Source organism: Babylonia areolata, chromosome 13, assembly GCF_041734735.1.
Source record: "Babylonia areolata isolate BAREFJ2019XMU chromosome 13, ASM4173473v1, whole genome shotgun sequence".
Classification (NCBI taxonomy): Eukaryota; Metazoa; Mollusca; class Gastropoda; order Neogastropoda; family Buccinidae; genus Babylonia; species Babylonia areolata.
Window position 1 is genome coordinate 10574908 of NC_134888.1, and position 26356 is coordinate 10601263.

At 41.0% G+C, this 26356-nt stretch overlaps 1 protein-coding gene across 1 annotated transcript in view; it reads right to left on the reverse strand.

Annotated features, from left to right (window-relative positions):
* Positions 1-26356, reverse strand: part of LOC143289050 (cullin-4A-like) — a 200259-nt gene that overhangs the window by 86348 nt on the left and 87555 nt on the right. The window contains exons 10-12 of the mRNA XM_076597859.1: positions 5108-5183; positions 4426-4554; positions 4184-4221 (exon numbers count right to left, since the gene is read on the reverse strand). Of these exons, the coding sequence (XP_076453974.1) occupies positions 4184-4221; positions 4426-4554; positions 5108-5183 (243 nt within the window). The remainder of the gene's footprint in view (positions 1-4183; positions 4222-4425; positions 4555-5107; positions 5184-26356) is intronic.

A 26356-nucleotide genomic window follows, 5' to 3' on the forward strand; every position in this document is an offset into this window, starting at 1 on the left:
TGAGAAACCGAAAGAAAACATCGTTGGTGGACAGCACGGGGGGGGCAGGAGTGACGTGCTGTGTCGGCGAAAGTAACTACAGCTTCAACCGCCTAGGTTACAAATGCGGAGTTGCCTCCCTTGGCGCCGATAATCATCTAAAAGGATGGTGTCTTTAGAGCACATATCCCCTGGTGCGACGTGTCCTCGCTGTAGAGGGAGGAGTGTCATGCTGTGTGTGAGAGTCCGTGGTTTGATGCCACCGTAACCGACACAGGTGAAAACGGCCGCAAGGGGAATAATTATAATGTCCCTTAGTGCCGTGGGCATCCCAACCTGAATCGGTCGCCATCGTACGCGAGACGGTCGGGGCATGTGGCATGACGGCGCCGTAATCCAGTGTTATGGGTGTCGTGGACGAGGGGGTGACAAGTCCGTCGGCTTGCCGTGGGATGTGCATCCCCCTGTAGCTGAACGACGGTCCAATCTCGCGAATAGCTCCTGCGAGAGGACCGACGTTCAGCTGTTGTGTGTTGATGGATAAAGGGATAGACAAGATCGGCCCGAGCACTGCCGAGAGGCAGGATCGAGTTATTAAGAGGCACTCCAACGTGGAAGTGCCAATATTAGTCTGGGTAACAGCAGAGTTAGGCAATGGGGCAGAAGAATCCAGCACTGCCGAAGTTCCAATGGGGCGTGCACGTACCTGCTCTGTGGGCAAGGGGTGGTGCAGGCGCAAGGTGTGGCACCGGGAGGCAGAGTGGTGCATAATTGCTGCAGCAAGTTAGCGATGAGTTGCTGATTGTTTGGTTGAGCAGCTTGCTGAGACGCCATTAAAGGATGGGAAACAGCAGCACTTGGCGGTGTGACAGATGGGGTCATCACCGTATAGCTTGGTGGGACCGTGCACACACTCGCACTGAAGGCGAGGAGCAGTGCCGGTGCAAGGGAAATAACTGCAGCGGTCACCAGCAAGGGTGCCGAAGCAGGGATTGCCTCCCTTGGATCGGGTGATCCGGACAAGGAGGGGGTGCACGCGTATGGGCAAGCCTGTCCCCTAGTGGTCCACCTTCCTCCCTACACCAGGGGAGGGCATCCCTACGCGTCTCGGTCGCCATTGGATCCGAGACGGTTGAGGCATGCCGCGTGGGGGGTCGCGTGATCCGATGTCACGGCCGCCACCACGGACGCATCGCACATAGGGCCCAGTCTAACGTGCGGATCCAAAACAAGCTGCCTCTTTTTTTTTTTTTGGTGGTGTTGTTTCCCCAAAAGGATTGTGGCACATTCCATTGGTGCAACTGTGGGTATGGGTAAAGAGATAGAGGAGATCGACTTGTACACTGCCGACTGGCAGGGCCGAGAAAACGCGGATCGCGTTGAGTGCATTCGCGGATCGATAAAAATGACATTAAAGGCAACACTGACCTGAGTGTGTGGCAACAAACCTCTAGAAGTCATCAGAGGAGATGTAGGTGGTGGAGGTCTGGAGTCGACCAGAGGGAGCGGAGGAAGTGGAGGAGGCGGCGGGTTGGCGTTGTTGAGAGGGCCAGGAGTAGAGGGCCCAGAGTGTCAGCGAATCGATTGCGATCGCGCCTTAATCCCCAGTCGAGCTACATAATTATGTGACCTGGTTGGAGACATAATTTGACAACAAACAAGAACGCCAGAGAATTGACAGACAGGCAGAAAAAAACGAAAAAACTTAGCCGTATGAAGAGCACAGGAACAGGAGTCATGATGGCTGCCGGAAAAAGAGGGCGCTAGCCAGCGGGACAAAGGGGAGGTTACCTACTTCCGGGAGGTTATCGGCCGTAGTTTCGTTTTCTCCGCATAGGCGGATAGTAGTTCCGGAGTCTGCACTAGTTGGGTCACGGTTAAGCATGTGTAATTAAATTCAATTTTCACTAATAAAATCATCGAACACCTAACAGAGCTTGCAACTGACAACATATTATATTGTGTAACAGACAGTACTACACATACCTTTGATGGTGTGGCTTGACAGTGTTGAAAGTCTGTTCATCAGCACAATCCATTCTCGCCAACGTGTCTCCACAATTTGGCGGACATTCGATCTCTCCCTGGGTTGTCTTGACTATAGGTATTCTAAAATAAATGCGAGTCTGACCTACTCTGGCATCTCGTCTCTCTGTGTATGCATCCGACTATGCTGCAGTACGAAGTCATGGTCTTGACTCAATGTAAACACAGTCTCTGCTTCGTCTTCTATCTACACAAGACGGCGGACGGCACGCGCCATCAAGAACGTGACATCATCTTTTCGCAACCCATACTAATTCAGTAATTGGACCAAAATGTGAACGTACAACATCCAGAGCAGTCAGCATAAATATGTGTTTCAGCTTTGCACAATAAGCTTAGTTATGACAAAGATCTTTTTCCGTGTTCATCATGACAGCAACATTAGAACATGGTCAGTAGATACTGTCACAAACACATGCACACACTCATATATAAATAATAATATAATCATATATAATAATCTAATTTATATATAAAATATATCAATATATATTCACTTGTCAACAGGTGTGATGGACAAATTACGAATTCAATTACAACAACAAGGCACTGTTATTCCTGACCCATTAATTCAACCTGACTTTAGAAACATTTTTGGTTTGACTAAAAAACATTTGTGTCCTTAACACAAATGCACTGTCACTGTAATTAGAATTTGTGGAAAGAACTTATTTTTCCAATCAATTTTAAGCCAAATTTGGTGTTAACAGACATAGGATTTCCAGAGAAAACAAATTTGTTATACCACACACACACACACACCTAGACACAGAAAAGACTACAACATAGTAAGAATGCCCTTCTCCTTTTTATGCATTTGTGGGTTTCAAATCCCATGCTGACTTGTATATATGTGTGGGCTATTGCATAACCATTTTTACGCCGCCATACAGGCAGCCATAATCGGTTTTCAGGGATGTGCACGCTGGGTATATTCTTGCTTCCATCACCCAGTGGCTGCTGACATGGATTACAGTATCTTTATTGTGCCTATTTGATAATGCTGCATGCATATACACATGAAGGGGGTTCAGGCACTACCTGGTCTGCACATAGTTTGACCTGGAAGATTGGCAATATTTCCACCCTTAACTCTTTCTATACTAAGGTATGCTTTGGCGCACAATGCTTCATTACTGTGGTAAGCTATAGTACTGCAAGTTAAAAAATTTGTAGTTCATAGGTAAATGGTTTTGTGTGAAACTAAACGGCACAGCTCCACTCTACAGTCACCAAAAAGTGCACCTGTACTTTTATTGTGGCTGAAAACACCTTGGTTTGAGTACAATACATGTGAGTGTACAGTCACCCTTCTCGCTCGCTCGTTTGACAAGATGGCGTCTCGTTCAACTTCAGCACGTACTGTGGCTCGAAGCTGAATGCAAACTGATTCTATAGTGGATATCCACTGTGCACATGCATTTGCCCATTCAACTGCTACAATAAGGAAGAGACTATGGTTACAAAAGACCACATTTGTAAAATTTCTGTTATATATGAGAAAAACTCACCCCCTTTGTCAGTTGTGAAAAACAGATTTTTTTCAAAATATGATAAATCAGTCAATAATTGATTGAGTGCTTTGAAACTGCGAAATGTTAGTCTGTTCGATTCTTTATATTATGACAAAATTTCCCCGCTGTATGCAATTGCATTCTTTTTTTTTTAAGATGTTTTTCTTGTACATAAACAAATGGCCAGTACAGACAGTATAATGAAGGAAGTCATCGAGCAGTATAGAGTGAGTTAACCCACCAGGTGGGCAAAAACTGGGGATTGAACTCGAGTTGATTGAGAATCCAGCGTTCTAACCATTTGGCCACCACATCCAATGTTAGAATGCTCAGAAAAACAAACAAAAAATACTGAAGATTTTTTTTTTTAACAAAATATGTGTGAATAGACCAACAAGGCAGAAGGTACAGAAGAGACAACAAATAGAAATAGGAAAAAGTCAGAAATAAAGCGATTTTTATCTTTGTAGCACAGAATTTCCAGATGATAGGGAAACTATCTGAAACTGAAAGAGCTCCCATATTTTCACCAATTGTTTTAAAAAGTGATAATTGCTTTAGAATTGCATCTTGGGAGTATGTACCAACAGACAGACAGATGAAGATAAAAAAATATTTCATGTGGAAATGCACTGACTGTTTACCTTATTTCCAGCCCTGAGTTTGGAGTCCACGTACTTGGCTGAGAACAAAATCACAAATATTTAAGCCACTCATCATACCGGCACAATATAGAAATATTTCATGAAAAGGTAATCTTAAAAAAAGAAAAAAAGAATAATATACACAAGGCAACTTGATACTGGTGATGTGAGTCAGAAATCAGTGTATCCTCTGCAGGTCTAAGAACTAGCATAATTATTTATCTTCTCCCTGTAAAGCTTACCTATCAACTCCGCAGGTTTGTTTTGTCGCTGGTTGATGAAATATTCAAAGCTCTCCTTCATGGCATTCACAAATTTTGTGTTCTGGCTGAAGCATACCTCAATGATGTTGTCCAGCTTATCCTTGAAGTCTGTAAACAGATATACACGCACATACACATGAGTACATATACACACACACACACATACAAAAGCAATTACATTTGCATTAATGCAAATGCTTTTTTTTTTTATAAACTGATCCCAACAAACTAGAAAAACACAGAGACCTAATATACCTACTAATAATAAATTCAAGGTTCTGTCTCCAAATATATGCCAATGAGACCAACATTTTTTAATGTGTACTATCTGAAGATGTGCATGACATTCTGTTTCATTCTGATGCTGATCAACTCTGACATAAAATGAACATTTTGCAATCAATGAAAGTGGATGTCTTGAATAAAGTCAGCAAAACTAGCCCCATTTTTTTTAACATGTTAAAGCAAAACTTTTCTTTTGTATTAGCAGTCATTCAGACATCTATAATACAACATATACAAAAAGAAGAAAAAAAAGAGATAGCTTTTACTGATTTGAAGCCATTAAATGTTTTCCATATTTCAAAAGTTAAATATCCATTCAACATTTTTTTAATTCAAATAATAACAAAAAAAAGACTGCTCACACAGCCTTACTCACCCAACAGATTTTGCACCATGTCTTTGTCTTTCTCGGCATCATTGGAAGGATTAACAACAATCAGACGACCAGTTTTCTGGAACATTTCACACAAGGAACTTATGCACACTTCTTCAGCATTTCTTCATTTTTATCTTTAAACCAAATTGTGTGTGGAAACTCAGAAACAGATTTTTCTCTTCTAAAATATTTTTCTTCATGTCGATACAACATACATTTGTTACTTTGTCGCAGAGCATCAACACTTGTATTATTAACTCACTGCGGATGAATTCCGAAGAAAATTATAACAGCAGAGCATCAACCATCATTGATTTTGAAGTATACCCTTAACAGCAAACTTCAAGTCAAGAACTCATCCATATCCACATTTTCTCAATGTATACAATATTTCAATTTCACAAGTTATTTCACTTCACCAGTCTTCTGTTCTTCATTTGAGTTGCATTTGGCAGTTTTTCAGAGCTTCCTACAGATGGTTTGCTTGGAGAGACCAAAGGACTCTCACTCATGCATTTTAGGGAGTCCTTATGTGGTTCTGAGTCCAATCTGTTGCACATCAAGAAATCATCCTTTCATCGAAACACATCGCACACTGCCTTTCAATTAGTTCAGATTTTAATTCTGAATTGTATCACAGAATAATCAACATGTCTCTTTGTGAGCATACTGGAAATTGGCAACAGTTTCTTGAAAAGGGAGATAAGACTAAAGTAATGAACTCTGCAGAAGGCATCGACATTGTGAAGATAAGATGCTGACTGAAAACTAGTGAAACAAGAAGTTGTGAGCACTGTTATTTGACCGAGCTCGTTCACATTTCGACTGACGCCGATTTTTATAGTGCATACTGCAGACTCCCTTGCCAAAACAGTAATGTATCCTCTTTCTCTTTTGTCAGAGACAAACATGTGTGCATAAACAGAGGCCCTGGTTTGTGCTAGAATTTTAAAGTTGAAAATGTAAAAAAAAAAATTTAAAAAAAAAAATTTGAGTTATCTGGTGGAGAAAGTTTTCAAGGATAGTGACAGTGCTAATAAGCCAAAAGAATAAGATTTTTGCCCAAGTAACGATGATTCTGATGCAGAAAGTAACAAATACTACCTCCTTTAATCATGCCAAGTTTTAGGCCAAATAAAATCACTTTGTTGCTTTTTGTCCAACAAACTGTGTGCTAAATTCTAACCATTTTTTTTCTAAACTGTCTGCTGGCCTGAGGCAGCAATGTCCTGAATAAGTTAAATACCTCTTTCAATGACCAAGCGACATTTGAACATAAACAGTCTTTAATCATAGTTGTAAATTTTTGTGATCCCCAAACACAGACCAATGCAAAAAAAAAAAAAAAAAAGGTAAAACCTTCATGGTTATTATGTGATTGCCACTGACTCAGCATGTTTAACAGTGACAAATCCATTTCAAAGGAAGTAGACGTATATCAACCTGTTGCATGCCTTGGGACACAAGACTCAGGTCCCTTTTGTTGCGCTTTTGTACGCCTATTGGACTAACTCTCACGTCCAAGTTTCATCAGCAATTCATGGTTGATAGTTAAAGGGAAATGACCTACTTTGTTTCTCCCTGTTTGAAGATTCAGAAGTCACTTGCAGACACAGTTGGTCAAAGTGGTGCTGTATGGCAAAAATTAATCTCCACTCATTTTTTTGAAAGTTCACAGCCTCAAAAGTGGCTGAACAAATACTGATAGATATGGACAGTGGGGAAGAAAACCTGTGTAGTGGTGAGGGTGGTGTTTCATGTACAGATATGGCACATGATGAGAAGGCACAACCCACTTCATGACACAGAGTGAAAGTAACAGTGATCAAGTCTTGTGCCCAAGAATGGTCAGTCTATGTCTGGATAGCATGCCAAGAGTGAATTAACAATGAACAAGAACCAGTTGCCAGTATAAGGACTGTAACTCTACATGTGTAGCCTGAAAGGAACTTAACCCCTTCACTGCTAGTATGCTTTGCTATAGCCTATGCTGAGAAAATTTTAAGAAAAACAAGAAAAACATGACAATGATTTTAATTTGCTTATATTTCAAAAATTACTGAAGATAAGTGCATAAAAGTATATATCAAATGAAAGGAAAATGAACCAAGATTTTGTTTTTAATACTCACATCTTCAAATAATGAGTCAATCTGACACAAAAATTCTATAAAATGCAATATAAAAAAAATGGGACTGTCACTCCATCATGTAGGTGCTACACCATCAACCAGGTTATCAACCAGTCTTTCTTGTGACTGTTGTGATCAACCACACACACTGTCAAGGCTGTGCAACAGTGTCCAGGTCCATAAGACTCCAACACAGTCCACACAAAGAATGAAAAGGGTGTACTCACCCAGGATCTATTGCCAGTAAAAACGCTGTGTGTGGTACTTGCAAATACAGTCTTCAAGACACAGTGCTGGTTTGCTGGGGCAGTCTGGGCAGTAGAACCTCACATCCTTTCTTTGTCCTTTTTTCCAGCAGACTCTGCACCTCCTTTGTGGCCGGGCCTTCTGTGGGGTATGTGGGATGACATCAATGAAGTGTCGTCCACACAGATGAACAGCGTGGTCATCTTTAGCAGTGTCTGGGTCTTGGTCACCAAAAATCATGGCACTATTACATCCTTCTGAAGTCCAGGAGTGTACTGCTGCTGCCTGCTTTTTTGTAGAGGATGTGTGCATTCAGCATGGCAATTTGTAGAAAATGCACACACAGCTATTTGTACCACTTCAGGGTTTTCCTTGTGGCATCGTAGGGCTGCAGCTGTTGGTCATGATGGTCCATGGGACCCATGTTTTTGTTGTAATCCAGAACTGCTGGAAGCTTGTTTACTGCACTTTGGTCTTGCTGCTGCTGGTCTTCAGCTGTAGGTTTGTGGCAAGTTGTCAACTTCAGATGGTCCAGGATGAACATCATGATCATCACCATGCTGCATACCTGAAATACATTGCATAAAAGACTAACTTTGTTGGGGGTTTTTTTTGTTGCTTTTTTGGGTTGTTGTTTTTTTCCATATAAAAAGGTTATGAAATGGTACCATTTTATTTCTGACTGTTTTCAGCTAAACACACACACACTTTCCCCACCTCCCCCACCCCAAACCCCCAACACACACACACACACACACTGAAACTGGTTCATGGTATGCCACACCCCCTCCATTTTCTCTTTCTCATACAAAAAATGACATCACACACACACACACACACACACTTCTACAAGTGTTGCATTTACAAAGTAATTTAGGCATACAATTTTGTGTATCATTCTTTGATTTCAGTTTTATAAACATCTCCTCCCCCCACCACCCCCACTCACACACACACACATAAAACAACAATAACAACAACACCATACCAATACACACTCAGGAACAAATACACAGAAAGCTCTAGGCTAGCGACACACGCTGTCATCAACAATGAGCCAGCCAGCAAGCCACACCCCCTCACGCGTTGGTCACACACAGTACACGCGTGACTCACTCTCTCTCAATCACACACTGATCAGTGACTGACGAAGCTACTTGCCACAGCTAACACATTCAACACACACACTATGCAGTTATATTCATTGTTGCAACAAACAGAAAGCAAATAATAAACTAACAAACCTCATAAACACCCACCTGCATCTTGAATCAGCTGAGCTTGTCTGTTCATTTTCGTCAAGCAACCCCACCTTCCATCCCCCTGCATGTCAAAATCTGCGTCTTCGGCAACCAACTTCACGCAGTTCTCTCATTCAGTCCACAATCTTCATCTCTACTATTTGCAATACTACTTCCAATACTCGTGCAAGTGTTGGGGTTTGTCCGCGTTCAGCCATGGCTTTACAAACACAAATTGAGCTTTGTACAAAATTGCTAAACTTTCGCCATGAATATGACAATTGGTGAATATTTTTAGCTAATGGAACTCAGGAGATAAAGAGCTCTCAGGGGAGCTAATTTAATGGTTAGCAGACTGTTTTTTCTGCAGTGCGGGACTCAAAACATAGAACGTTGTAACATGACGTACGACGCACGTCAATACAGCATTGGCGAGCGACATTTCATGACGTACACCGTACGTCAACAGCGCAGCAAGAGGTTAACTGACTGTCACTGTCACTGTCACTGGTCCCAAAACCTGGTTTGGTCATGGTGGCACTGCACTGCTGAACACGTCACCAACATTCTGTTATGGGAACTGGCCAAAATTTTGGCAAAGCTCCTCTCTGTCCACTTACTGATGCTGTCATCACACTTTTTTTCGCTGTATGCCTTGTCTCCTTTTTCACTGCACTGTTCCTTGAAGAATCGTCTTGGAAAGTCCATCAGATCTTGTCACATGGCCATAACATCTCATTTTCCCCACCGTGGTCAGTATGTCTTCATACCGACCAATGTGCTGTCTGAAGGTTTTCTGACATCTTCCATTGTTATGTGATCTTCATGAGGCTCTCATGTCTAAGAGAAAATAGAACCAATGCATGCAGAAGCTTTAGCTTTGTTCTGAGACTGATGTTCTTCGTTATGAACTTCAGCCTTGCCAGTGTTGTTACAGTCTGCTCAGTTTTTGCCAGAACTTCAGTCTCGGACCTTCTTCACTGAAAATGGTACAATGGTACTTGAACTGATTCAGTGTTTCCAGCTGACAATGATCTTAGTCTCAATTGGGTCCTTGTTGTTTGTCAAGAGTTTTATCATCTTGGCACTGATTTCCATTCCGTACTCGGCTGATGTTTCGTCCAAGCTGTTCACCAGTTTTTGCTGTTCTTCATCACTACTTGTCAGCCCATCAATATCATCAACAAATCAGAGATTTATGATGGTACGATGCTGACAGTGCTAGATGTCCTCCCGGGGCATCTGTCACTGTTGGGAATTGTATGCAATAAGAGCTGAGGCCTATGCATATAACTTCTCTCAATAAAATCTAGCAGCCTCCATTGTCTATTTTCAAAATGTTATTGTGATTTATCAACTGAATGCACATTTCCAATCCTGACTTTTCAGGTAAGATTGCTGCCTTCAACTGAAATTATTAATATGTCCATTCTAGTTAATTCAGTACCTTCTTTAAAATATTCATATGCAATCAACAAATGTTCTGTCCAGAATTCATTTTTCTTTTAACTGAGGACAAGAAATAGAATGTCATGCTATCTTCAAACCCAAATGTTCCAGCAGCTTACCAGGAACTACAACATCAAAAATTCTTGCAGATCAAGAGGCTAAAAAAAAAAAACTGTTCATGATCCAGAAATACAGTTTAGTCCTGAAGATATATAACCTCTCATTGGTATGAGTGGAAGGATTTTTTCTTTGTCTATTTCTATTCCAGATTCTGAATATTGACAAACAAAATATTTCCAGAGAAAATGAATTTGTTCAAGTTTACACCCCAACCCTCCACACACACACACACAATCAAAAATCTGTGTGGGCCGAAATGAAATGAAATGAAATTATGGTGCTTAGAGCCTCGCCGACCACTAAGGCCATCTCAAGGCTAACGCCGCATCAATAACTACTACAAGGATAAAAAAAAAAAAAACCCAATTAAAACGAGTCACCACTTCAAACCTTCCACTCCAAAGTTAATAAAAACTTCCATAGTTTAAAACCTTCAAATCTGGTTAAAAATGTTCACTTCTTTTAAGAAGTCCATCAGCGCCCACGGAGGGACATCACGAAACAAAGTCTTCAAAGAAACTGCCGTGTAATGTCTGCGTCTAACGTCATGCAGATCCCAACAATCAAGGAGCATGTGTTTCACGGTGAGAGGCTCATCACAGGGAATGCATCGAGGGGCCTCTTCCCCCTTCAACAAGTAAGAATGAGTAAAAAAAAAAAAGTGTGCCCCGTACGCAGTCTGCACAGCACAGACTCCTCCTTTCTGTTCTTCACCCCCGAAGGGAGGGTCTCTTTTTGGTCTGGATGGATCTGGGAGAGCTTGTTGTCCGTCTGGGTGTTCCACTCCTGTTGCCAAAGATCCTTAACGTAAGTGTTCACCTTCCGCTTCATGTCTGTGTATGGTACAAAGGATCTGGATAATTCTTTCTTTACAGCGTTCCTGGCCAGCAGGTCCGCCCTTTCGTTACCACGAATGCCAACATGTCCGGGAACCCAGGCCAACACAACCTCGTATCCTTTCTTCGTTCTTCGTTTCAAGAGTAAAATCTTCATAAAATTCCAGCAGTTTGGGATGAGTGATATTCCTGCAGGCGATCACCTCCAGGGCTGACAAGGAGTCGGAAAAGATCATGAATCTCTTTTGTTTCGAAGAGAGAACCATTTTTACCACCAGAACCAGTGCGGTCAGTTCCGCAGTGTACACCAAGCTGTCAGACAGGATGTGTTCCGTTGAGGGCCGGTCAGGAAAGGCGGGACAGAACGCAGATGCAGCGACTCCATCCTCTGACTTGGAACTGTCAGTGAAGATACTTTGAAAAGTGGGGAATTTGTGGCAGAGTTCCGAAAAAATAAGTTCTGTAGACCAGAGAACTGGTGGAGTCTTTACGGTATGAGGCCAGATCGAATCGGACCTCAGGTGTTCTAAAGGTCCACGGAGGGCTGTCAGGGAACTCAGAGAAATCTGAGATGCCACCGACATCCAGATCAGCATTTTCTAAGTGCAGCTGAATGCGAGAGGAGGTATGCAGTTTGGGTTGTCTTTAAATTTCTTACCGAAAGGGTTGTTGAATACAGCGTCGTAAGCAGGGTTTGTAGGTTCAGAAAACAATTTCAAATAATAGTTTAGGGTCAGCTTCAGTCTGCAGTTGGAGAGAGGCGGTTCCCCCGCCTCTGCGTACAGGCTGTGCACAGGGGTGGTGCGGAAAGAACCTAAGCTGAGACGGAGCCCTTGGTGGTGTACAGGGTCCAACATTTTCAGGTAAGACGGTCTGGCCGAGCCATATACTACACTTCCGTAATCCAGTTTGGACCGGACCAGGGCTTTGTAGAGGTGCAAGAGAGTTCTCTTATCAGCACCCCAGTCCGTGTGTGCCACAACTCAAATGATATTCAGGGCTTTTTGGCAAGATATTTTCAGATGTTTAATATGGCTGAGGAAGTTCAGCTTCTGATCAAAGACGACCCCTAAAAATTTGGCTTCCTTAACCGCCGGGATGGTGGATTTTCCCAGACGGATTTCAGGGTCCGGATAGAACTGGCGAAAATTATGAAAATGGATGCATTCAGTTTTGGAGGACGAAAATGTGAAGCCATTCTCCTCTGCCCAACACTGGATTTTGTTGACGCAGAGCTGAAGCCATCGCTGGATGCTGGCATACGTGCTGCCAGTTGCATATAAGGCAAAATCGTCCACAAACAGCGAGCTGTCCGATCCCTTCTGAACGGATTGAACGATGTCATTAATTTTGATGCTGAAAAGAGCCGGCGACAGGATGCTCCCATGCGGGACACCAGCTCCTGCTCGTGAATGTCAGACAGGGTGGTGCCGACCCTCACCTGGAATTGTCTGTCTTGCAAAAAATTGTGGATGAACTGAGGCAGGTGTCCTCGGAAGCCGAGCTTGTGCAGGTCCGAGAGGATTCCAAATTTCCACGTGGTATCGTAAGCTTTCTCTGTGTTGTCGGAAGAGAAGTTACAGGGTGTTTTTTCTGACATGTTTTTGGTTTTAAGAAACCGAGCAGATTTGTTAGCAGATCTCGAGTTCTGTTCAATTGTGGAGGCAAGCAAATTGGCAACTGCTTTCTTCTCTGTGACCAGAGCATCTGAAAGTTTAAGATGATGAAAGATTGGACATACGTTTTTGCCCTTAATTCTTTTTAAAACCCTCCACACTTTCTTCTTGGGTGTGTTGGAGGTTAAGGAAGAGCAAAAATCTCTCCATGACTTTCTCTGGCTCTTTTTAAAAACATACCTGGCTTTCGCCCTCAGCTGTTGATAGGTTCGAACGCTATCGGTCTTCGGTCTCCGGTCTCCGAAAGATGCGTCGCTGCGCTCTCTTCCGAGACTTACGGGCCTCCCGACATTCCGCGTTGAACCAGGGCATTCTTGGCACCTGAGGCTTGGAGGCAGACGATGGGACTGCTGCTTTGGCGCAATCTAAAACGATCCGAGTCAGAGTGTCAGCAGGGTCCTTGCTTTTCAATACTGTTTCTTCCTGCAGCTCCGCTCTTATCTTCATGGTAAAAATTCCCCAGTCTGCTTTGTCATAGTTCAGGCAGTCAGGCAGAGAGTCACCTTCTCCATCTGTGGGGCAGAGGATGACAGGAAAGTGGTCACTCCCGTGCAGATCGTCGTGCACTTTCCACTCGTAGTCCAGGACCAACAATGGATCGCAGACCGACAGATCTAAACACGAGAGCTTTCCAGAGGACAGATGAAGGTAAGTGGGAGACTTGTCATTAAGACAGCACAAGTCCATATCGGAAAGAAGGTTTTCCAAGAGAAGACCTCGGGCTGATGTCATCTCACTTCCCCAGAGCGGGGAGTGTCCATTGAAGTCGCCCAACAGTAAAAACGGTCGTGGGAGCTGGTCGACCAGGTTCATGAGGTCCTGCCTCAGAACACAGACGGCAGGAGGAAGGTACAGAGAGCAGACTGTGATGGTTTTCTCAAGTGTGACTCTGACTGCCACCGCCTGTAAAGGGGTGCTTAAAGGAACTGTACTGTATAAAAGGGACTTGCGTAAAAAAAGAGCGACACCTCCCGTCAATCCCTCTTGCTTCGGTTGAGCGGGTTTAAAAACGGAGTTAAAACCAGAGAGAGATAAAACCTTGCCATCTCTTTGCAGAGTCTCCTGCAGTACCAGCACTGAAGGTTTCAAAGCACAACAAAGTAGCTGAAGTTCCTGTATATTGGCGAAAACCCCCCGGATGTGTGGGCCAAAAAATGTGTAACCAGTTGCTCATGAGCATGATGAACTATGCGATAATGCTGTTGCAAAGGTTTTTGCAAATGAAATCCAGCAGCCTCTTTTACATCATTTCAATAATGTTCTTGCAAATGACTGAAACAATCCACATCCTGAATTCCTGTCAAAGAACTTATGCTGTCTCAGTATTACTGGTAAAAAAGATGAAAAAGCTGGATGTTTTCTTTCATATTTTCATAAACCACTTGAATGCCTATAAGACGTTAGCTGACATCCTGCAAAAAGTGTTGCCACTGTGCCTGTTAGACGTCCTGCATATGTTCCAATTTTTCCTTCTTTGGAGTTTGGTTCAATTCACATTAACAGACTCTGCACCGTTAATTTGATGATTTTCATGAAATACAGGGATGAAAGTGCAATGGACGTGAAACACGTGCTTTTAACATTCAATTCACATCAACAGACTCTGCACGGTTAGTTTGATGATTTTCATGAAACACAGGGTTGAAAGTGCACTGGATGTGAAACACGTGCTTTTAACTTTTAAAACTTTTTGTCACTGAATCAGATGGTTGAGTTGTTTGACGAGGAAGCAAGCTAGATGTACAGCAGATACATTCAGCCCACGTGCAACTTAAAGGCAGTGAACGTCGTCAAAGAACTTCACCCTCTAACTTGGGAAAGCTCTTGATCAGTTTCTAAGAATGTGATTGACGTTTTATATTGACCATACCCAAGTTTGTCAATGTTGCGACAGTGATTCACTTACATGTCCACAAGAGTTGTGATTTGTTTTCACAAACTTACAGCCTGTTTCAATTTCTTCTACAAGTATAATCTGACAATATGCATACTATTTCTAGCTTTATTTTGTTTCTTTTCACTATGGATGCCATTCTGTGGAGGTGGAAGTAGACTTTTTTTGTTGCTCAAAAATTATCATCTTCAATTTAAATGGCTGAACAGTTATCTACAATCAAACTAATTGGGGGGGAGCCCAGATTCAGAATCTACATTCATTTTCCTTCACAAAAATGTTTACTTTCTTTCCATACCTCCCATACAGATAAGATAAGATAAGAATAACTTTATTATCTCCAACTGGAGAAATTTGGTCAGGTGCATTATCACAACACAGACAAGTAAACAACATGGGGACCATAACTGTAAAAGCCAACAACAGCCCCAACAAATATTACGAAGATACAAATGTAAAAAATATCACATACATCATTTCATACATACATCCACTCACTGCAGGTAATAACTAGTATTCTTAATGTAAAAACAGAAAGAATTAAGAAACATTATTTGAATATGATTATAAACATAGCCTACTATACTGCACATTGATTATAATAGACAGATAAGATAAGAATAAAGATGAATTGCGGAAAACCACAACCAGATAATCAGCACACACCCGCACCGCACCCCCCACCCCCACCCCACACACGCGGATAACTTGATTAAACAAGAGTAATAAACATATGTTCTCAAATAAAAGCATTTCACATATTCGCTTTTAAAAACATTGCAATTAATTATTACATCTAATTATTAAACAGAAATATATTTAGAATATGGACGTTAGCATTAGACATATTCATTGTACATTCATCCTGCATATTGCACATTATTCTTCCTACATATTGCACATTCATTATAACCAATTGTCACGTTTTAAGCTCAGTAAACACACACACACACACACACACACACCCCACAACTAGAACAAGGTACAGCCTATCATGCACGGACTTTCACACGTCTCACATGAGAGTGCGCGTGCGCGCACACACACACACAGTTCTCAAGAATTTAAAAGGTGGATTGAACGTGGAATAAAAGTCTTCAGAGCTCTGGATTTCAACTTAAAAGTTCTGTAGCGTCGTCCTGATGGCAATAGCTCATAATACTTTGCTAAAATATGGGTGTCGTCAGTTGCTATCTGCCTGCTTTTTTTAACCACTCGACTTTCATACAGCTCTTGCATACTAGCTTGTTTCACTCCCACAATTTTACTGCATACACTCATGACATCGTTCAAAACACGCTTACTCCTCACTCCCAAACTTCCATACCAGCACATAAATGAAACTGTAAGCACAGACTCGATACAACATCGATAATAACTTTGAAGAATATTTGAATTTATACCAACATTTCTAAGCTTCTGTAAACAAAAAATTCTAGATTGACATTTCTTATGAATGGAATCAACATTTCTGTCAAAAGTCAGCTTATTGTCTAAGATGGTCCCTAAATATCTATATTCATTGACCCTCTCCACTGTTTGACCATCAATAACAAGGTCAGCTACAGGCAAGGGGTCTTTCCGAAAATCTATTAACATTTCTTTTGTTTTCAATACGTTGAGATCCAGATAGTTTTTCTCACACCAGGAACAGAACTTTTTAATTTCACTGAAATAAATAGCATCAGAGTTGGACAGATCTTCAATTGCTGAATCATCAGAATATTTTATGACAGGAGTTTCCTCCGTGCCTCTGCAGTCATTTGTGTACAGTGTAAAAAGAACAGGGGACAGCACTGTACCTTGGGGTGCACCAGTAGAAGTAGATTTTAGAGAAGAGTGGGCAGAATGGAAGCGGACGGACTGAGTTCTATTGAGAAGAAAACTTACTATCCAAAGAGTAAGCTTCGGATCAACATCCATGCCTAGCAGTTTGAGGGCAAGGAGATGAGGTTGTATTGTGTTAAAAGCAGAAGAGAAGTCAACAAAAAGGATACGAACGAAAGATCCTGTGTTATTCAAATGAAGGAAAGCATTATGAAGGAGAGTTAGGATAGCATCGTCAGTACTTCTGTGTGCTTTATAAGCAAACTGAAGAGAGTCAAGCTGCTGTTCAGTGAAAGAAAGAAGATGTCGGAGAATAATTTTTTCAAAGCATTTCATCACTACTGAAGTCAGGGCAACAGGACGGTAATCATTTAGTGCGGCTGGGTTCTTTTTCTTGGGGATAGGACAGATAGTAGACAGCCGAAGCCGATTGTAGAGTGAGATGGATTGTACAGGTGTAGGCAGCCACAGAGATAGGAAGGGGAAGATTTGTGAATATATCTATGACATAGAGTGCTGATCCTGTACTTTATTTTGTGTGAGACAGGGAGCCAATGGAGATGTTGCAAAAGAGGAGTGATGTGCTCAGATCTTTTCTTTCTGAGGACTAGTTGGGCAGCAGAGTTTTGTATGTGCTAAATGGATGAAGCAGGCAAACCAGACAATAGAGAGTTACAGTAGTTGAGGCGAGAAAGAATGAGAGAAACGACAAGTCTTGATGTTGAGTCGGTGGACAGATATTTCCGAATGGAACCGATGCACCGAAATTGACAGTAGCAGGATTGACATGTCTGACTGATAAATGTTTGCATGGACAGTGTGTTGTCAAGAACAATGCCAAGGTTCCTAACTGAACTGGAAAGAGGGATGGATGTACTGCCAAGTTTGACTGTGTCAGTTGTGGTGGAAGAGAGTTTTTGTTTAGTTCCTATGATCATTGCTTCAGTTTTGTCCGCGTTCAATTGCAACTTATTTAGAGTCATCCAGTTTTTAATGTCCAGGAAGCAGTCAGATGTTTCTTGCAAGAGCAATGACAATTTTTCAGGGGTATCACTCTTCTGGAGTTGAGTGTCATCAGCATGAGAATGATGACTGACATTATGGCAGTTGATAATTTCAGCAAGAGGAGCAGTGTACAGTGTGAAGAGCATTGGGCCTAAAACAGATCCCTGTGGGCCTCCATGTTCAATTTGAACGGGTCCTGTATTGATGCACCACTGCCTGAACCAAATATTTACAAGAAGTGCATGATATCAAGCAAATTTCATAAAGCCAAATGTGTGGGGGAAAAAAAAAAGATGGGGGAGAAATGCAAGAATAAAACTGTTCAAAATGTGCATCTTGGCTGCATATTCACAAAGTCCTGTGCTATGTATCCCTTGAATTCCAATTTTTCTTCCGCACTGTCTCCCACAACAGGACACCAAAAACCAAGGCCAGTTATTTTTAGAATGTCAATACACTTCAAAACTTTTTATTTTCTGAACTACTGCACATATCAACATGCAGATTTTTCCAGCCAGGAGTAGAAATGCTAGAAAAAGTGGAAATCACATTCTCGAGAAATGCGAGTTCCTATGATAAACATGGTGACCTCCATATTTGCCACAAGATTTTTTTGTTCTGAAATATAGTAAGGTGAAGAACCAGAGAAAGCGTGAAAGCAATGTGCAGAGAGTTTAAATTCAATCCCGGACTGAATCGGCAACCAGTGGAGTTGTTTCAGAGGAGGCCCAAATAAGGTCACTCATAGGGCGTTTTAGTACAAAATAGGCAGCCGAGTTTTGGACTTTCTGCAGAAATTTTTATTTTTTTATTTTTTTAAATCCAGTTTTGAGAAGATATACCCGCTCTGTTCAGCTGAGGGACAACACATAGGAGAAAAGCTGAGGTGACTGCGACCAATAACCCCTGTTGTGCTGGTTGTGCTGCCAGCGGTCAGGGAATGGTCTATATTGCTAATGCCTCTCTCGGCCGTGTTGACGGTAGAGACCCGCTTCGGAAAGCTGAGGAACTGAACAGCAGGGGTGGTGGTGGAGGAGACTGTGGTAAAGACTCCTGCTGAGCCAGCTCGGTTTGGGTCCCTGGCATTTGGACTGCCAAAGTTTCCAAAGCCAGCCCCCCCCCCAAACCCCCCCCCCCCCTTTTTTTTTTTTTTTAAACTCAGCCGTGCTGATGGTCTCAGGGGAGAACCAACTTCTCTCCTTGCCAGCATCAGCAGCCTGCAAGTCCCACTTCATGTATGACTGCTGCTGCATTGGGTGTTGACAGGCTTGTGTCACCATTCCCCAGTAGTCTTGCACTAGGTTCACAAACTTAGCCAAAAGGGTGACTACAGGGTGTGGGGGGCGGATGGCGGCTCAGTGAGGTGTGTGGGTTATTGAAGGCATGAGGACTGGCTGCCCAGTGGTCCTGATGACACCCTGGGTCACAGACTACACTCGAGACAACCACCGAGACAACAGCCTGACCTACTCAGAGACAGACAATCCATACAACCAACACCAAGTCAACAAATGACCCCAGCCGAGATAGGACACCCGACCAACCACCCCCTTGAACTACTGTTGGACACCCACCGGGCAACGATTGATACATATGACCACCCTTCTGACACTTGAGGAATGACTACTGTCGGACACCTTCTGTAACAACTTGACCTTAAGGGCAGACTGCCAATAGGTTGTTAAAATCACCACTATCTAACTCACAAATTAGACTTTTGGTTGCTTCAACAGAGAGAAAGTGATGAATGGAAGCAATATGGTGGAGTATGTTGAATGCTGTATTTCAGACATTAGAAACATGCTCTTCCATGGACACATCACTAGAAAGAGTGACACCAAGATCTGAATGGGGTTACACTTGTCACTTTGCATCTCATAATTCACAATCCAGAGGTGTTGCTGTTATGTTCAATAACAACTTTGAATTTAAAATTAAAAAGGTGTACAAGGATCCTAATGGAAACTACATAATTATTTCCTTCACAGTAGTAGAAAAGGATTTCTTGATTGTAAACATTTATGGCCCAAACAAAGATTCCCAAGAATTTTATGATGAACTGGAAAAAAATATTACACAGTTTGGATACTCAAACCTGATTATTGGAGGTGACTGGAATCTAGTTCTTGACCCACATAAAAATTATTTTAATTATAAACACATAAATAACCCTAAAGCTAGAGACAAAGTAGAAGATATTATGATAAACGTAGATATGTATGATGTTTGGCAAGACTTAAACCCTGATAGTACACGTTTTACATGGCATAGACCATCCCCTTTTCAACAGAGCCGTTTGGACTTCTTCCTTATATCTGAATGTTTGATACTGTATGTACATGAAGCAGACATCCAATATGGCTATAGGACAGACCATTCAATGATAGTTCTTAAACTTTCATTTGGTGAAAAAATTCAACGAAAATCTTTTTGGAAATTCAACAATTCTTTACTGAAAGATATAGATTATGTAAATGAAATCAAAGAAGAAATCAAACAAGTTATTAGAGAATATGCAGTTCCAGTATACAATTATGAAGAATTAAGAAACATTCCAATGTCCGAAATACAGTTTCTAATATCAGACCAATTATTGTTAGATGTTCTATTAATGAAGATTAGATCAAAAACAATCTCATATGCCACAATGAAAAAATGTAAAACAGAGGAGGAAGAACAACAGTTAGAAACAGAAATACAGAACTTAGAAAGCAGGAATGTCAGAACATGTCAAGAAAATGATAGAATAGAAGAGAATAAGTCAAAGCTTGTAGATATTAGAAAAAAGAAGATGGAAGGAGTACTCATGCGTTCAAGGGCCAGATGGATAGCAGAAGGAGAAAAAGTATCAAAGTACTTCTTCTTCTTCTGCGTTCACTCGTATGCACACGAGTGGGCTTTTACGTGTATGACCGTTTTTACCCCGCCATGTAGGCAGCCATACTCCGTTTTCGGGGGTGTGCATGCTGGGTATGTTCTTGTTTCCATAACCCACCGAACGCTGACATGGATTACAGGATCTTTAACGTGCGTATTTGATCTTCTGCTTGCATATACACACGAAGGGGGTTCAGGCACTAGCAGGTCTGCACATATGTTGACCTTGGAGATCGTAAAAATCTCCACCCTTTACCCACCAGGCACCGTCACCGTGATTCGAACCCGGGACCCTCAGATTGACAGTCCAACGCTTTAACCACTCGGCTATTGCGCCCGTCGTATCAAAGTACTTTTGTAATCTTGAAAAAGGCACTTTGTAAATAAGAGTATGAAGAAATTAGTTACAGACAAAGGAGAACTCCATGAACATATTGTAATATTAAAGGAGGTTAATGATTTCTACAAACATTTATATAAAACATTTATATGTGAAATAGCAGATATTGTTAAGGAAATGCCTAAACTTGGTAATATAGAAATAGAAAACCTTGAGAGTGAAATTACTTATGAAGAAGCTACCAGGCACTTAAACGCATGCAGAACAATAAGAGTCCAGGTACTGACAGCTTTTCTGCTAAATTTTTAAATTCTTTTGGAAGGATCTTGGATACTTAACCCTTTCGCTGCCAGGAAAATAAAATTTAATTGAAATCTATTTGCCAGGGTTTTTTCACAAAAAAAGGGTATAAATTTTCAAAAAATTATGTGCTCTTTGTTATTGGAGAAAGACCCATAAAAGTATATATTTTCTGAAAGGTAAATGAACAAAGAATACAAAACACATTGCTGTTTTCCCATTTTATATATTTTTAGTGACATGCTGTTGTTTTGAAATCAGTGTTTTGTTTTTTGCCACATTTTCAACTTGTTCATTACAAACATTCGTCAGGTAATTTGCACAAAAACATATTTTCTGGAATACATATTTTTTTAAAGAGATAGATACACAATACATTGTGACTTCTCCAAGTGATAAGATGGATGTGAGGCCACGTCCCCCTCAGTCTCCACCCCCCCACCCCCTCTTCACCCCTCTCACACGGTCACTTGATTCAGTTCTTATCAGACAGCGTTGGCTGCGTGCCAAGAATATCGCTCTGCTGCTAATTCGGTCATCTGTCGTCTGCTAACATCTGTACAGCTGACATCACTCACTGACAGTCGCATCTTGGCCACTCTCTTGATTGCTCCCTTTATTTTTTTTATTTTTTTTTTTTGCTGCCCCATCATCTGCACCGTTTCAGTGGCATTACTCCCACGCCGCTCATTTAGATTCCCCCATACACAGCCACACCCGGGTTCGTCCGTCGCAGTTCCAGCGTCGGCAGTCCACAGGGAACCATCGATGTTAGGTCGCCAGGAGGCCACACACCAGAGGAGACCCTGCACTGCTGCTGAGTCACTTCGGTGGTGTTCAGTGGTGCCTGTTCTGTTTTAACGTACTTAGGACACCACCTACTAAGCCCCCTACTAACGACAATAATGGCTTAGTCGCGGAGCCAGACTGAGTGAGCGTCCCTCCCAGAGTGGAGACCGCCAACACGTCCCTCAAACAACAGCCCCCCATGAATCTGCCGACACTGACGACATTGACAGGACTCACCCCAAGCACGGAAGTGGAGGGGTATCGAAACTGAGGTCACCATGAGAGCAGGGCATGAAAGGCCACAGACTTTGAGACTATTTTGTTTATATTGATGACGATGAAGGAGCAGGAGGATGACGATGATGATGACGATGTTGCTATAGAGGTCCATTTTGGTTTGGGACTGCGTGACAAGGCTGTACTCTACGCTTCCTGTCATAATGATATCCCGGCGTTAACCAGGCCCGAGAGATACAGACACTTGCAGTGTTGGTAAGGTAATTAGAGCAACACACCCAAAGACGCATCCTTGAAGCGGATGACACTCGACTGTGTGGTCCCAGTCTCCCCATTTAAGCCCACAGCACACTCAACTCTGGGTAGGAGCCAGCCACGGGCCGAAAAACCCACCTCCGCTGGGATTCGAACCCGCGTCCTCCCAGCCGTCAGTCCGCGATGCTAACCACTTCGCCACGGCGGCTGGTTCCCTTTATTTTCTATCAGATCGTCCTATAAATGTTCATCACTATCTTCTCCTTCAAATTTACACTTCAATTCTTTCTGAGCATCAGCTAAAGAAAGAAATCTTGCTTGATTTAGTTCGTCACGATCGCTTGTCTTGAGCACGGCGTCAGTCCGACATTTTGTTGAGCAAGTATAAATAAAGGACTGCTTCATAATGTAGATGGGGTTTCTAGCTATGAATAGAATCTAGAGAGATTCCCCAGGCTAAAGCTACCACTATTCTTGTCAACAAAGTGAATGCAACCCAAGGAAAAGTCAGAATATATCGATGACGAGTTATCTCGTCATTGTGGCAGCGAAGCATACATGCTTGCCATGACGAGTTATCTCGTCATGCAGGCAGCCTAGGGGTTAATTGTCAGGTCACTAAATGAAGGTTTGAAGAAAGATGAACTGTCACAAACACAGAAAGAAGGCATAATAATTTGTATACCAAAGGGTGACAAACCACGAGGTATTTATTAAGAACTGGAGACCGATATCTTTATTAAATGTTGTTTATAAAATTGGATCTTCTTGCTTAACAAATGGAGTTAAGTCTGTGCTGTCCTCTTTAATTAGTGATGACCAAACAGGATTTATGTCTAACAGATTTATTGGTGACAATATTAGATTAATATATGATATGATTCATTATTTAAATTCAAAGCAGTTGCCTGGTTTATTGATTTGTATAGATTTTGAAAAAGCCTTTGATACTGTTGACTTCACTTTCATGATGAAAGTGTTAAAAGCATTTGGATTTGGTCCAGTCTTCTGTAGATGGATAAGTACTTTTTATCAAAATATTAAATCAGCAGTAGTAGTAAACGGAACAGCGTCTTCTTGGTTTCCAATAGAGAGAGGATGTCGTCAAGGTGATCCCATTTCACCCTACTTATTTCTTTTATGTGTTGAAATCCTTGGCATAATGATAAGAGAAAATAAGCTGATTAAAGGTATTAATATTAACAATACAGATAATAAAATTGCACAGTTTGCAGATGACACCCAACTGATGACCAAAGGAGATAGAATATCGTTTGAGGAGATCATAAGGACAACCGACTCGTTTCGGAGTTTTTCAGGATTATTTATGAATACAGGTAAAACTGAAGCAATATGGCTGGGTAGCAGAAAACAATGTCAAATTAGATATCTACCTCATTTAAAAATGGTGTGGAACCCACCAAAATTTAAAATCTTAGGAGTGTGGTTTACTGTTGATTTAGAAGAATGTGAGGAATTGAACTATAATGACAAAATGTCTGAAATTAGAATGTTATTTAAAATATGGATAAAAAGACCGATTACCCCTTTAGGAAGGATAGCTGTTCTCAAGTCATTGATTTTATCAAAAATAACCCAGTTATGGATGTTTCTACCAAATCCACCTGATGAATATATTGATGAGCTCCAGAAGACTTGTTTTAAGTTCATTTGGAACAAAAACAGGATCAAATAAGTAGAAAAACAGTAATTAAAAGTACAAGATTAGGAGGATTATGAATGTTTGACATCAAACAATTTATTAAAGGTCTTAAACTGAGCTGGATACGTAAATTAAAGTTTTCAAACCATAAATGGGGCATTAATAATAAAAGAAAGCAATCCAGTTATTGAAGATATTGATAGATATGGACCCTGTCTACCAACACCTAATGACAAGAATAGTTCTGGATTCATGTTTCCAAACACATGTATGTTAAAATTGATGTATGCAGCTTGTGTGTGTGTGTGGTGTGTGTGTGTGTGTGTGTGTGTGTGTGTGGTGTGTGTGTGTGTGTGCGTGTGTGTGCAGTCACATTTTGGTGTGTGTATGTAACATAGATATGATGTTTTATGTTAACAAAAGCGTTTTTTAAAGCACCTAGAGCAGATTTCTGGAAAGTGTGCTATATAAGTATCCATTATTATTATTATTAAGCCTACAAAGAATTTTGTCAGAAGGTCCCACTATTAAGCAGCAAAGAAGTTTTAGCAGAACCAATCTTTCTGAACCAAAATATTAAATTGGAAGTAAGATTTTATCATACAGAAATGGATGGAAAAGGGGTCTGGAATATTTCTCATCTAGTGCATGGGGACAGTAGTTTCCTTTCCTATGAAGATTTTAGTCAAAAGCATGGAAATATATAACAAATTTCTTTACTTTAAATGGGTTGCATAAGGTCAGTAGAATTATATAAAAGACCTGACCACTGAAACTGATAATAACATTGCTTTGCAGATGAGAAAATCATTACAAATGATATATTCAGCGAAAAAAGGAACAAAAGTTTATTGCAATACTCTAGTTAAAAACAATACGACCCCTAAATGCTGTAAGAAGTGAACGATTTGTTGCAACTGAACATTAATTGGAAACAGACATTTCACAAAATACACAAAATAAGTGACGTGAACTTAAAATGGTTTCAAATAAGAATAGTTCATAGGATTGTTGCAACAAACAGATCACTGAAACAGATGAATATCTCTCATAAATGATAAATGTAGCTTCTGTGGATCACATCCAGAAACCATTGAACCCTTTTGTTGGAGATGTGAGATTGCACAGAGATTTGGACTGCTTTCCAAACTGATATTAATAACAAATGCAATAATGTATACAATGCCCCAATTATGTGAAGAATTAGTTTTATTTGGAAACTCACACACATTTGCTTACAGATGACATTCTAGATTTCATTATTTTACTTGCCAAAACTTTCTGTACAAATGCTAATTCAATAAACAACCACCACAACTCAATGCATTTTAAAACACCAGCTCAGATACAGATACAAAATCGATGAACATGCATCTTATATACTAATGAACCATCATGCTTTCCGTACAAAGTGGAACAGTTACCTTCCAATTATGGAAACTGTTACTTAATCACAATTTCGCATGTTCCATAGTTAACATTCTGTATAACAGTCCTTACTTTGTACTAACAGGTCTTTATTTATTTCTTATATGTATTATTTGTTTATTTTTTGAACTTTATGGTTGTTGTTGTCTTTACAATGTGATTAACTACAAGCTTTCTTTTCCAATAATGTAGAAGTGGTTTACTCATGCTCCTAATTATTATGGATATTATAATGCCACCACTCGCTTTCGCCTCACCCTAGATACCATTACTGTAATAGTTGACACAATTGATGCTGTTGCTATGTTACAACTGGTCCAGGCTATTTATTATTAATGTCATCTTAAATCATCATGATTACTACAATCATTAATGTGTAAACATTGATTGATTGAATGACTGGACAAATCTTCCCTTTTTGTCCTTTTTTTTGTTGTTGATGTTGTTGTTACAGATTTGTTTTTGCCTTGTTTAGTCTGTTTTGTTTTGTTTTGTTTTGTTTTGTTTTGTTCTCTCTCTCTCTCTCTCTTTCTCTCTCTGTAGTGGAAGATGCTACTGTTCATTTTATATTGTTTGTTTCGTACATTCTCTGTATGTATACATGTTTTGGAAAAAATTTTTTAAAGTTTAAAAAAGAAAAGAAAAAAAGAGAGGATTTTTTGCATTATCTGTAAAGGGGATGTCAATCTGTCCTACATGGACAGAAGGTGCTGTCTTGGAAAGATGATCTTTCAGGCTTGATCAGCATAAGTTTTCTCATCATTCAGCTTCAGTTTGCATTTGCTCAGCCAGGTTTTAACTCGTGAAATGCATGTCTGCATGTCTGACATGACCTGCTTATTTGTTCTGGGGAAGCTGATTTCTGCATCTGTGTGTCATCTGAAAATACGTGGTAACTGACGGAGTAATCTTTGAAAATAAGGCCTTCACACTGA